Raw genomic sequence first — 14,420 nt, forward strand, 5'->3', positions numbered from 1 at the left:
ACTGGGACAATAGGAGTTGCCCAGTCTGAACTATTGCTTGGTTCAATAATGTTCTCGCGAATTAATCTTTCTAACTCCTTATCTAACGGTTTGCGTATAGCGAACGGCACTGGTCTAGGCTTGTAGAAAACTGGCACTGCATTGGGCTTTAAGGGTAACGACAATTTGCCGCCTCTATAAGTACCAAGTTTGCCCGAGAACACGGAATCAAACTCCCTTAACAAGTCTGACATACTGATGCCGCATAACGTGTGGATAGTGAGTACATTAACCCCTTCTTTATCCCCGTTTACCTGAATCATACCTAGGTGACGTAGCCATTGACGTCCTACAATCGGTGTATCACTATCGCTAGGTAACACAAAGAGTTCTAAAACTAAGCTTTTTTTCTTATAAATTACTTTAACCTGTACAGTTCCTAATGGACAAATTTTTTTATCATGGTATGTTTTGAAAACACGTGACGTTTTCTCAAGTTTGAGCTTTGATAAATTCTTCGCATTTTTATAAACTCGCGACGAAATGGCTGTAATCGGTGAGCCCGTGTCAACTTCAAATTCCATCATGGCCCCCTCAATCATCATTTGCACACACAATGGTTTAGCGTCGTCATGTTCGCGAATTGCGTTGATTTCCTCTAATACAAAAAATATATCAAAAATATATCATCGGTAATAATCAACATTTTACCCAACGACTCTACTTCTTCTACGTAATTCTGTTTTTCGTCCGATCCCGTTGAATTACTCTTTTTATTTTTGTCAAACTTAGTCGAATTCCGCAAACCCGCTTCCTGAGTATCTCTATTTCTACACACTCTACTATTGTAAGATGACCCGTTTTTCCGCAACTGTTACATTTGTAATTCCTAAAAGTACAGTCCGATGCTCGGTCATTCGGTCTACCGCAACAATAACAATTCCGCGAATCGCCACCGGTCGCGCGCGTTTGTTTACCTGGCGTAACCTTCTTATCGGCTACGTAGTTGACAGCGTCTGCCGCCACCGACGCTGTCGTCCCCATCTCTGCTGCGTCCCGACCTGCTGACTCCAATGATGCTGCTAACTCGATTGCCCGATGATAGGTCAAGTCTGTTTCGCCCAGTAGCCTCTTCTTGATCGCCTCGCTTGCCACTCCCCAAACGAACTGGTCGCGAAGGTGACTCTCCAAGTTGCTGCCAAATTCGCAGAATGTCGACATCTTCTTTAAGTTAGCCACATATCCTTTGATGTCTTCACCCGTTCGCTGCCTACATTCCTTGAATTTATAGCGTTCCGTTATTACACTCGGTGCTGGTTGCAGGTGGTCTTTCATTATCTTGGCTAGTTCGATTATTAACATTTGCGACGGTATCCTCGGCGTACACAAGTTCCGCAGCAATGTGTACCCGTCCTTTCCAAGAAGCGTGAGAAACAAAGACACATGCTTCTCCGCCGGTACCTCGTTTGTTACACAGTACTGTTCTAAGCGCTCGTACCACATTTGCCAATCTTCATCCATCGAGAATTCCGTGATGCTGCCTATTGTGCCTCGCACCAACGTCGTGTGTCTTGCACTGCTATTACCTAGCTCAACAAGCTGTCTTGTCGCTTCAAGCTTTTTGTTATCTTCTTTTACCTTTTTGTCTAATGCCTGCAGTTCAGCTATCTTTTGGTCTACCTCCTTCTTTTGTTTGTTCAGCTCTGCTGTCAAACGTTCAATCTCTTCTTTTGTGGACATCTTGATAGGTATCCGTGATTCCTATTACTGTGTCTCACGTGTTTACGAACTTAATCCTCGTCGCCAATGTAGTATCCGGAGGAAGGTAAGGAAGAAGAATGCCTTCTGGATATTCTCTTTATTGATCGACACGTTGAGTTGTTACACAGATGAGCGCTCGATCTGGTCTGAGCTCCTCACACACGGGCCTCGCGCCTCGCGGCAGTCCCTTCGGTGGGCGCTGGTAAGTAGCGCCATCATGTGTCGCTACTTAGTACTAGTTCGCACATACATAACAACTAACAACACATATGCACAATTACTCCACGAAGGTCATCATGGGAGACTTTAATGCAGACCAGCTTTCGTCGTCTGAAGACACCAACTTCATCAAGGCTTTCATCGACGAAAACTCCCTTATTTCTGTGCCATATGGTGCAACCCATCACAGACAGGACTCTGACACCTGGCTAGACCTATGCTTAATCGATGAGCAGGATCGCCTGCTCTTATATTGGAAGACAGACACTCCTTTCATCAACGAACATGACCTTATCACAGCCACACTCGACGTACAGATTCCACGCCACGTACCTGCTACATACACCCACAGAAACTACAAAGGAATTTGTGCTGAATTTGAGCTAAGAGACTTCCTTAGCGCATGTGACTGGTCCTCTTTCACCACGCCATCACTTGACGAATGCATTACCATCCTTAACGACAACATCACGAAAGCCATAAATCATCTCGTCCCATTAAAGACTGTGACACCTGGACGTAAGCCTCACCCGTGGTCACTGAAAGGAATAGACCCTACAGACGCTTTCGCAGAAGTCGTCTACCTTGGGATCTATACTTTTATAGAATCGCAAGGGACGACGCTCATAGACAGGTCGAGGAGGCCAGGCTGAATTACTATTATTCACGCTTGTCTACTCTGACCGACGTTGCAGAGATATGGAGAGAGCTTGAAAATCTTGGTATTACTACCTCTAAATCTTCTCCACCTGCTCGGTTCTCTCCAGATGCTCTCAACAAACATTTTAGTTCCATCTCAAATGATCCTCAAGCTCCATCTGTTGAGGAGTATCTGCGAACCCTTGAGAGTCTAGACCTCCCTGAACATTTCATCTTCAGGGCTATCACAGAGTCGGACGTGTTGGCTGCAGTATCACACTTCAATACCCAGACCAGGGGAAGCGATGGCATCACACAGGTTGTAATCTCCAAAGCATTACCAATACTCGCTCCTTTACTTTGTCAAATTTTCAACCTGTCTTTCAGCGAGGCACGCTTTCCTTCCGCCTGGAAGTCATCGCTCGTAAGAGCATTAAACAAGATCAACTCTCCAACAGCTGTTATAGACTACCGTCCGATCTCTCTACTTTGTTTCCTATCCAAGGCGCTGCAGTGGCTGGTGCACAATCAAATCTCTGAATACCTTAAAACAAGACTTTATCTTGACAACTTCCAAACTGGTTTTCGCACTGGCCACAGCACGCAGTCCGGCTTAACTAAGCTGACTGATGATGTCAGGCTTGGGATAGACAGCAAGAAGATCACTCTTCTACTTCTATTTGAAGTCTACTATATTTTAGCAAGGCGTTTGATACGGTGTGTCACGTCAGGCTACTCGGAAAGCTATCCTCCTTCGGCTTCTCCAAGCAGGTTATCCGCTGGCTTTCATCTTACCTCTCGGGAAGAGAACAGGCTGTCATTGGTGACAACAATGAGATCTCTACCTTTCTACCACTAAACGTCGGTGTCCCACAGGGGTCAGTTTTAGGCCCCTTGTTGTTCTTGTTGTACATCAATGATATTGGTTTTTGCCTAGATTCAGATGTGTCCCATCTAATCTACGCGGATGACCTGCAGATCTACAGCCAATGCTATCTCGAGGAGCTTGACTCCTGTTCTGTCAGGATGAGTGCTAACGCCGAGAGGATAATGGGCTGGGCTGCGCTGAATAGACTTAAACTAAATGTAACTAAAACTAAGGCTATCGTCCTCGGTTCCCCCTACTATATAAACGCTCTACCTTCTACTGCTAACATCTATATAAATATAGAGGGAGCCCAGGTCAATTTTAAATCATCGGTGCGCAACCTGGGGCTGGTGCTTGACTCCAAACTTACGTGGAAAGAGCACGTTACACAAATTTGTAAACGTGCTCACTCTTTAATGTACCGTCTCTATTTTTTTCGGAAAAGCACTAGCCTTAGATTGCGCCAACATTTAGTGCAAGCACTCCTGTTTCCCCTCATTGACTATTGCTCACTTGCTTACTGCGACCTGACTCAGGAACTTGACTTAAAACTGCAGAGGCTTGTGAATACGGGGATCCGTTATATCTACGGTGTGAGGAGGGACGAGCACATCTCCCCTTACAGGCGTGAGCTGCAATGGCTTAACACCGCCGGACGTAGGAAATACTTCATGGCCTGTTTTCTAAGAAAAATTTTCAACACCTCAATACCTACTTATCTATTAGCCTATTTTGATTTCCACGTCGCGCTCAGGCCTGTGAGGGGTGAGGTGACTCCACTGGACATCGCGTCCTTCAAGACGGAGACGCTGAAGAATTCATTTTTCATCAGCGCCTCCTACCTCTGGAATAGCCTTCCATCTCATCTTCGCAACACACTATCCATATCACACTTTAAACAAGCAGCTAAAAATTACTTCTTCAATCTGGAAAACACATAAACATCACACAAACATACACACATTCTCATTCATCTCATTTCACTTCGTTCCATTTCGCACTCTTCACGCACTAGCACCCTTACACAAAACAGCCTTACACAAAATTTTTATTCTGTTTATAATATACTATAATTGTATATGTACAACACAATGTACAACAATAAAATCCGCCGCACATGTGACATCTATCGAGATGTCACTGAAGGACAGTGCGGCGCTTAATGGCATTTGCAGAGTCCAGAATGAGGCCTTCAGGCGCAAAATAACATATCCGAAAGGATCTCTCGGATTGAGAAAAGGCTTGGCCCTCTTAAAAACCGCCTTAAAGCTCTTGACGAATTGCCGGCGCTCGAAACTCGACTAAACAACATCGAGTTCTCTGTCTCTGAGCTGAAGGTGCAGTGTCAAGAGCTGTCGACAAGGAGCCCTGAAACGCAGTAGAACAACAGCACTGCTTCTGCCTTCGAGGAACTAAACAACCTCCGCCCCGAACTGCTTAAGGTTAGGAGAAGACAGGAGCAATTGGCGAACAATATGGTGATTATCTTTGCCCTGGCCTACACTCAGGAAATTTTGCTGCAACTCCTGGCTATCTCCGAAATTTGTTACTTTTTAAAGTGTTTAAACAATTTTTGTTGATTATTTTCAGAAAACTTTTTCAAATAATATTTTTTTGTAAAACCCCACACCCATCTGGAAACTATATGTATTTGAAGCATATCTATTAGTATAAAAGTGCCCTTCGAAGCCCAAACCTTAAGTAAGTCTGCGATAGCTGAAAAATGTAAATTCTTAATTTTGGCCTTCGACGAAATGTCATACCTGATAATATGGCACATATTAAAATGGTTTTATATTTCTTACATTATACCTTAATATATTTAATAGTTTATTCATTTTTTAAACAATTTGGGGAAAACATAAACAAAAAATTGAATTTTTAATTTTTTGACAATTTAAGGTATATCCGTCCCCTTAAGCAACTAACAACGCATATGCACAATTACTCCACAAAGGTCATTATGGGTGAATTCAACTCTGACCAACTATTCACATCTGAAGACGCTAATTTCATCAATGCCTTCATTGATGAAAACCCTCTTACTACTGTGCCATATAGTGCAACCTACCACAGGCAGAACTCTGACACCTGGCTTGACCTATGCTTACATAATTGATGAGCAGGATCACCTGCTATCAAACTAAAAGACAGACACTTCTTTTATCAACGAACATGACTTTATCACGGCTTCTCTCGACGTAAAGCTTTCACGCCACGTATCTGCTACATACTTTTACAGGAACAACAAAGGAATTTGTGCTGAGAAGCTAGGGGACCCGAGGATCCGAAATTTTTGCAAGAAGCCTATAGCGATGCTGTCTCTCAGCCCTTTTACTATCTACTGCTGGGCTTGAAGCAGGATAGAGCAGAAAATTGTCAGTATAGCAACGTTCATCTTTCGGTTCGATTGACACCAGGATGTGTATGTGCCGCGCAAACAGATTAAAAGCTACTTGATCCTTGCGATGTGCCAGTCGTTCGTGTGAAAAGGATCAAGCAACATCGACTATGGCAGCAGCAGCATACCAATCGACATCAGGACAACAGCAGCAGCAGCAGCATTAGGCAAAAGTATTTGACCATATTACTCATATAGCACTAAATCTTTCAGCAATATTGTCTAAAGGTCGCATTAACAGATTTGTCAGATTCGGAAATATTTCAGGCAGATTATTAAATATTCTGGATACTGTCTAGCAATATTGCTGTAAGGGGTAATGTTCGTTTTTGTATTGAGTTCCAAGAAACAATAACTACCCATATAGACCCTAATCTTTCAGCAATATTGCTTAAATGTTGCGTTCACAGATTTGCCGGATTCAATAATATTGTTGAAAGATTATAAAACCTTACTAAGCTTTTGGAGCAATATTCCTGTGGGCCGCTATGTACGTTCTACCATTGCAAGTTCGCCTGGTCTGGGCCGGCTCGTCTACAGCACTCGATATCGTTAGAATATTGTCTCAAGGTTGCAATACAAAATTTGACAACATTGCATAGGGGTATTATAATGTTACTGCGACTATTATACAAAATTCTTACTAGATAGTACAATATTTAATAAATATTGTTATATTATCTAAAATAATTTTGTATTTATACACAAATTTTTTATACTAATGCGAAAATTTTTAAACACTTATACAATATTGTTTAATCTGGTAGCAATGTTGTCCAAAAGTCGGATCAAAATTATAATGCCATACTTCCCAAAATGGGCATGGGAGCCCTTGAAAAAGCTTATTTAATTATTTTAATTTAACGTTTTTCGCCTATGTTTTATAATATTGCAAATAATCTTTGAGCAATATGGCTACTATATGCTTATTGTCTTTTGGAAATGCAATCCAAAAACGAACATGATGCCTTACAGCAATATTGCAGGGAAATTTTTGGAAGGTTATTTAACCTTTGAACAATATTTTCGAATCTGACGAATCTACAAATGCAACCTTGAGGAAATATTGCCGAAAGATTGGGTGCTATATGGGATGGTAGAACGGACATAGTTGTCCACAGCAATATTGCTTCAAAGGCTTAGCAAGGTTTTATAGTCTTTCAACAATATTATTGAATCCAGCGAATCTGTGAACGAAAAATTCGAGCAATATTGCTAAAAGATTGGGGTCTATATGGGTATATGCAGCAATATTGTTATTGTTTTTCGGAAACATAATCCAAAAACGGACATTATCCTTTACAGCAATATTCCTGGACACTTTCCAGAATATTCAATAATATGCCTGCAATCTTTTGCATCTTACAAATCTGCTAATGCAACCATAAGACAATATTGTCAAAAAATTGGCTGCTATATGGGAATCTAACAACGTCAGTTTGGCAAATAAACGGTACAGGTTTATTAAATCAATATCACCGATTAAATTGCTGAAATATGCTACTGCTCTTATTAAAGAGGACAAGTCTGTTGTTCCATATTAATTTCTTTCAAACGATGTTCTAACAAGATAACATTTGAATGATGACAGAAACTCAAATACTTTAAAATCCATGAGTAGAAAGAATAAAAACGTACCTCGGGTTGTACGCGTATCAGGTAACGTTAGCCATAGAGGAAATAATATTGGAGCAACAAGTAAATATGTGATTTTTTTCTTTGAAGAATTAGGCCACGCCATGTTGAGAGCTTCTTGAATTTCTTCCTCATCTTCCTAAACATAAAATATTATTATTATTTAAAATATGATTGTGATGTTCCAATTATTTGATACAACACTGATGCTATGTACTTTTTTGGTAACTCATACTCGATTGCATCCTAAATAAAAATAACAATCTGCAGCACCTGATTTTTATCAAATATTTCCTCAAGCAATATTTCTGCAATATTGTTATTGTTTTTTTGAAACGCAATCCAAGAACGGACATTAGCCTTTACAGCAATATTGCTGGACAGTATCCAGAATATTTTATAATCTGCCTGCAATATTTTCGAATTTGACAAATCTGCCAATGCAACCTTCAGACAATATTGTCGAAAGATTAGGTGCTATATGGATAACAAGGAGACAAACTCGACTTATAGTAAATTTTAGTATACGGTATAGTAAAATTACAGATCATCAAATTTTACTATACTACATAGCAATTTTGACTGTACCGCATATAAAAATTAATGGACACTACGACATCTTTTTAAAAATATTTTTGGCCCTTTTATTCTGTCATTTGTTAGTGTTTCTCCTCTAATTTATGTTTGTTAGGTGTTGCATGATAATTTTTATTTAATTATTTGTTGCATTAAATCTCGTAGTTTAAGAACGAAAGGTGCATTGCATGGAATTTTATTATAACCTAATTTGCATAGATTTCAAGCTGAATATTACACATGTCGCAACCTAACAACGCATCGCTAGACGAATCGCATTTATATATTATAATTTTTGGATCTGGAAGTCCTTTATATACTGACTATTTTTGAGCTCTGTCGGTAATTTTTTACTGACGAAACACAGCGAATCAGAGCAAAGTGCAATTTTTACTATATTGGTATAGCAATTTATTCACACAAACATACTGAATTTTCTGCATAGGTTGAGTTTGTCTTCCGATCAGGATAAAGTATAGTAATTTTTAGTGATACATTTCCTTCCGTGTATAAGTATAATCTGCGCAGCTTTCTGAACGTTCAGTCTGCTTCTAATACTAAAATATTTTGAGTGAAATACTATATTAGAACATTCTAGACAATCTTATTTTTTTTAATATCTAGGATTTACCGATCATACCGCTACCAAGGATTGAAAAGATTATAAGTTGATTTCATATAGTTCGACTTACCTATTTTAAGTACTTACCTTATTTAAGTATGAAAAAATTAGCCAACTTTTTTATGTTGTTACCCGACTTTCACGACGAGGACGTGTTGATATGGTATATTTTTCAAAAGTCTTATATTTTTTTCTTTTTTTTTATTCATTTTCAGTTTATCCATTTGTTAGAGTGCTGCAGCCGTTTTATGAAATTTTCTATTATAATTTTTAGCGAATGCATTCATTTTATTACTGCGGCTGTTTTAAAAAATTGCCTATTATGATTTACAGCACATGCATTAATTTCAGTATTACAGCCATTTCACAAAATTTTTATTATATTTGGTTTAAAATTATTAATTTTATTATTCCAATAATTATTATATAATATTAGTTTGTATACATTATTTTTTGTGTTTTTGTTTTATTTTTTTTATTTCTATTTTTGCATAATTTTGTAATAAAATTTTTAATTTTTTTTACTCCTAGCTCTTGATAGAGCAACGTATAAACGGCCATGGCTAAAAATTGGTGTTAATAAATAAACACCAACTTGTTTATATGATTCGCCTTGTGATTTATTTATTGGCATGACAAAACCTAAACGTATGGAAAATTGTTTTTGACGCATATTGAACGGTATTTCTTCTTTAGATTCGATTTTTTGTATTATTCCATTTAAAATTTCAGCCTGTATTGAATATTTTGTTAGTTATTTTATTAACAACCTTGTTTCATTACAAAGCCCATCATTTCAATTTGAGTTTTTTAAAAGAACAATGGGACTGAGTCTTAACTGTAATTTATGTGATGGAAGTCTATTAGGAGTAATCGAATTAAGAAATTCTGTTGGTAACATAACCTCAAGATTTCCTCCATTATCATCTTCTGCAGTATCAATGCTTAGATATTCAACAGTCGACTCTTCCATAAAATCGAGAATTTTATTGTTGATATCTAAAACAACATTTTTTGTAGGGGCGTGAAACGGTCTGCGAAGGGTTAGTACGCGACCGCCAGAGATTTGTGACCCAAGGTTAGTAATTGGAAGATAAACAAACTCGAAGAATGATTGTGACTTGGATCAACTCCGCTTCTGTCAGTTGAATGGATCCTTCCCTATCCTCTAAAGTGAAAGAGCCACTAGAGGAGAGCTGCTCGTGTATAGTAGGGGATGAGTTGGGGATATCCACTACACATGCTCCATACACTTAGGTAAACCACGCAGCTTCAGACTGATATGTGAGTCACTACCATCTCACTATAAGCCTGTAACCAGATAACTCCACCTAAGAATACAGTACTACCTTCCTGATGCGGTAAAACATCTGATGGGTGGGAAAGGAGTAGATGATAATATTCAAGAAATGAGTTAAGCTATAATCATATTATATTAATGAATGATAATCGTTTATTCTTTTCATTTGTGTTCACATACGATGCTGGATCTCTGAAGCTATATGAGGAGGGAGTGGACTACACACATACTTTTTAAGAGCCTGGAACTCATAGACTACTGGGTATAGAGGAGACCGGAGCAAGAAGCAAGAGCTACTATTCGCCACTTATTCAGTTAAAAGCCAGATCATTAATGCTCGCTGTTGGCTCCGGGGCTTCTTATATACCCATTTCGCTCTTTCTCTCCAGTACTATATGCTCGCATGCCATCTCAAATTCAAAAATATAAAAAACTCTTTTTTAAGATTAAAGTGAAAATGGGCGTCATTGCTCTAAACATATAAAATAATAAAAGAAAAAAAACGTTGCTAAATCTTTGGTACGTAGATTCTTTTAACAAAATGCATAGTTCCAATAGATAAAATATTGTTTAAATATACAGTATATTAATGATTTTTAAAATACTTTTAATCTTAATTATTTTACTGAAGGAGCACCCGTCACAATATCAAATCATAGTTTTCATAAAAAAATTTAAACCTTAATATTTTAAATAACATAGGGTTCTCATAACCTCATAAGATCATGAATTTCCTTAAAATATTCTGAACTTTAGTTAGCGAGTTATAAGGTTTAACAAAAATAGTAATTTTTAGTTATACAGGGTATACAGGGCGAGAGGCAAAGAATTTGAATCCTAATATCTTCTAAACTTAACGGTTTTTTTACTGAGTCAATGATGACAGCTATGCTAGCGTCGAAGGAAGGCTGGTGCGCAGTAAACAACTACGTAAGGACCATTCTCAAGAAGGTTAGAAATGACGAAGAGAATAGAAGAAAAGGACAAAGCGAAACACCTTAGTAAAACTGTTGCTAGACGAAGGCCACTAGGTAGTAGATACAAAATGCTTTTCGGACTGATGCAGAGGAACGTAGGTCAGAGTTGAGCTCTCACTCCCCTGCGCATGCAGAAGAACGTAGGAGCTAGGATTGAGTACATCTAAATGCTCCTCAGACCGATACTAAGGAACGTAGGTAACTAAGTTGAGCCCAGACTCCCTCACCCGATGCAGAGGAACGTAGGTGTCGGGGTTGAGTCTGTCCAGAGGATGGTCGGTCGATGCTGCTCGAAGTAGACGACCGGAAGATGCTGCAGGAAGCAGACGGCTGGACGATGCAGAATAAAGAAGACGAGTTTGACCCTGAACCTTTAATCACCTTGGTGGACGGGGGATGTATGAAAATGTCAAACTTCAAAGGAGAAGCCAAAAAAGGCTAGTTAACGGGCCCCACGAAAGTATTGTTCAACGATAGTATCTTTGGGAATCTGGTGTCGGAGGGCCATTTGTCCAGAGCTTGCTGTGTCTACGCCACATAAAAAACATACACACACGCACACACACACACCCATCCGGACGAAAATTTTCTAAAAACCCATGATTTGAACACCTCCAAATGCGCTTAGCGAAACTGAAAATTTTACTATTACAAAGCTTTCTCTAGGAAGAAGCAAAAATACAACGAACGGTACAAAAATAGGCATTATTGCCATCCTCAAAAAAAGAATAGAAAATTATTCGAAACTAATGCCGTCTTTGGAGAAAGCCTCGAATTCGGTGAAAAATTTTTTGCCGATCTCTGCTGTCTCATACACCATGCGAAGGATCTCTGGAATCAGTGGTGATGTCATGGTGGCTGGAACGGCTGGGTCAGCGATCGGTGGTAGTGTGGCGGCTGGGACAGCGATCAGTGTGGATGGGGCTGACGTGCTTGCCTTCTTTTCCTTAAGCAGCTGCCTGCCCTCCTCTCGCTAATCCTTGTATCGAGCCTGCGGCTCGTATGGCTCGTGATGTTGGATGAGGCGGCGCTTGAGCGCGGCTAGTTGCGCCTGCTGGCGGAAAAGAGGCCCGGGCGTAATCGCTCCCGTTCGCCCCGGTGGTGCTGGCAGTGGGATGGCGAAGCCTTGTTTCGGTTGCTGCTGTTGCGGTGTTGGCGGTGGTGGAACGCCGGGCTGTTGTTGCAGTGCTACGAGCTCCAAGGTAGCCCTGCCGGCGTTACCCAGCGGGGGCAAGTGAACCACTGTTACGATGTGTGGCGTTTTCGTCGCCTCGGCAGTAAGCTGGGCTGAGGTGTACCACTGTGGGACAAGCACCTTGAATATTATGAATTGTGCATTCAGTTTTGAAAATATGGCCTAAGTAGTATACACCTCGCTATGGGTCAGACGAAGAAAACCCCCACCACCTGCCCAGAGGTGGTGAGGAAATGTGTGTCTGGCGCCAAAGCGAGGAGTGACGTTATGCGGTGGTAGGGGGCCCCGCGCTCTCTTTGTCTCTCTCTCTCTCTCTCTCTCTCCCTCTCTCTCTCTCCCTCCCTCTCTCTCTCTCTCTCCCTCCCTCTCTCTCTCTCTCTCTCTCCCTCCCTCTCTCTCTCTCTCTCTCTCTTACACTTAATATTTAAAAACTGTTTTTTCCTTAAATTACTATTAATTCAAAAAAAAAGTTTAAAGGTGTTGGAAGGTTGGATCAATAAGTGGACACTTGGGATAATAATTAATAATTATATATTGTACATGTCTAGCATGAATAACTCTGCCGTTGACTAGAACTTTATAGCTATTTTCTACATAACCTACTAGTACTCCTAATTGGGCTTTATCATCTCATTTGCTTTTTCGCAACGCTTCCGAAACTCTTACAAAGACTCGACTTTCATACATTTTCAAATTTTCTACGTTGGGTTTGTTATCAAAAAATATTTTATAAGGAGTTTTGTTCTCCGCTGTATTGGCAATTGTACGATTTTTTAGATAAGCAACAGTTTTCATAATCTCTGGTCAATATCGCCTGTATATTTTTGCTTCTCGCATCAAGCATCTACCTATATTTATAGCTGACCTATTGTATCTTTCCGCTACTCCATTCAGTTCATGGACGTACGGTGGACATGTTACTAGTTCTATTCCCTTAGACTTTACAAAATCATAAATCTCACGGTTTAAATATTCTTTACCATTATCACATTGCAACCTTTTTACCTTTTTACTGAATTTATTTTCTACTAAATTCAAGAATTCTTTCAGACAACTGACAGTTTCTGATTTATTTCTAATGCAAAAGAGTCTAGTACATTTACTGTAATCATCAACAAATGTTACAAAATATTTTTCTCCACCATAACCAGTTGTGTTATGTGGGCCGTTCAAATCAGTATAAATGAGTTCTAAGATTTTGGTAGTTTTTGTTCTATTATTTTCAAACGGTACATTGGTCATTTTGCCTTCAATGCAATTTGCACATTTCATTTCAGTACTTTCAATCTTTTCCGACAGGCCTTCGACTTATTTGTTATTCACTAATTTTGATAAATATTGAAAATTTACATGGCCAAATGCCCTATGCCATTACTCTTTATCAGTCAGTTTGACCGAATTAACATACATTGATTTAGTACTTTTTTTAACTACGAAGCTTTTCATGAAATATAGATTGTCTTTTTTATTAGCAACTGTTATTAATTCACTACGTTTATTGTAAATTTTGGCATCATCATTTTTGGCTACTACTGTATAATTTTCAGTTACTTTTGATAAACTTAATATATTTTGTCTGATACCTTGAACATAATAAACATTTTTCACTTCTACTTGTTTTTCATTATAATAATTTTCGAAAAATAATTTTACAGTTCCGATTTTAGTAGCTTTTAAATTTTTACCATCTGGTAATTTTACTTCAATAGGCTCTTTTAAACATGTAAATTTATTAAAGAATTTATCGTTATTTACAATGTGGTCTGTACAGTTAATATTAAGATTCCAATTTATTTGTCCTAAGTTTTCGTTACTATTATTTAATGCAGTTACCTGAGTTACCTCTGAATTGCAGACCTGTGTCAGCCATGCTTCGGATGTGTAGTTGCCCTGTTGTTGGCCTGAAGACTCGCCTCTGGGTTGGCCTTGTCCTTTACCTCGTTGACGGCTTCGGTAGTGTCCTCTGTTTAAGCCTCTGTTGTAGCCTTTGTTGTAGTCTCGCTGATTACCTCGTTGATTTTGGCTGGAGTGAGCACCTCTTCCCCGGTTGCTCTGCTGCTGTGGTCTCGTGCATTATCTACTGCGAACGCATTCATCTAGAAACACTACGCAAGCACCACAACAACAAAAACACTTCACATTATCTCTTATCTCTCAATCTATCTCTTTCATCACACATTACAAAAATGGGCAAAAATCCTGCTGCCGAGGAGGATGCGAGAGCGATGACAACTGCCCCGAAAGGGGA

General features: G+C 39.3%; 2 protein-coding genes across 26 annotated transcripts in view; one reads left to right on the forward strand and one right to left on the reverse strand.

Annotated features, from left to right (window-relative positions):
* The window catches only part of LOC100115682 (sodium/potassium/calcium exchanger Nckx30C), a 570,283-nt gene that overhangs the window by 289,978 nt on the left and 265,885 nt on the right, over positions 1 to 14,420 (reverse strand). For all 25 annotated transcript variants that reach the window (XR_004345110.1, XR_004227569.2, XR_004227594.2 and 22 more), the window contains one exon: positions 7,506 to 7,641. Coding sequence is in view for 14 of the 25 variants with exons in the window: in XM_031929636.1 (XP_031785496.1) it covers positions 7,506 to 7,641 (136 nt within the window). In the remaining 11 variants the exon portion in view is untranslated. The remainder of the gene's footprint in view (positions 1 to 7,505; positions 7,642 to 14,420) is intronic.
* Positions 1 to 14,420, forward strand: part of LOC116417614 (histone-lysine N-methyltransferase KMT5B-like) — a 144,680-nt gene that overhangs the window by 66,303 nt on the left and 63,957 nt on the right. The window lies entirely within an intron of this gene.

This window comes from Nasonia vitripennis (assembly GCF_009193385.2).
Source record: "Nasonia vitripennis strain AsymCx chromosome 1 unlocalized genomic scaffold, Nvit_psr_1.1 chr1_random0003, whole genome shotgun sequence".
In the NCBI taxonomy this organism is placed as follows: Eukaryota; Metazoa; Arthropoda; class Insecta; order Hymenoptera; family Pteromalidae; genus Nasonia; species Nasonia vitripennis.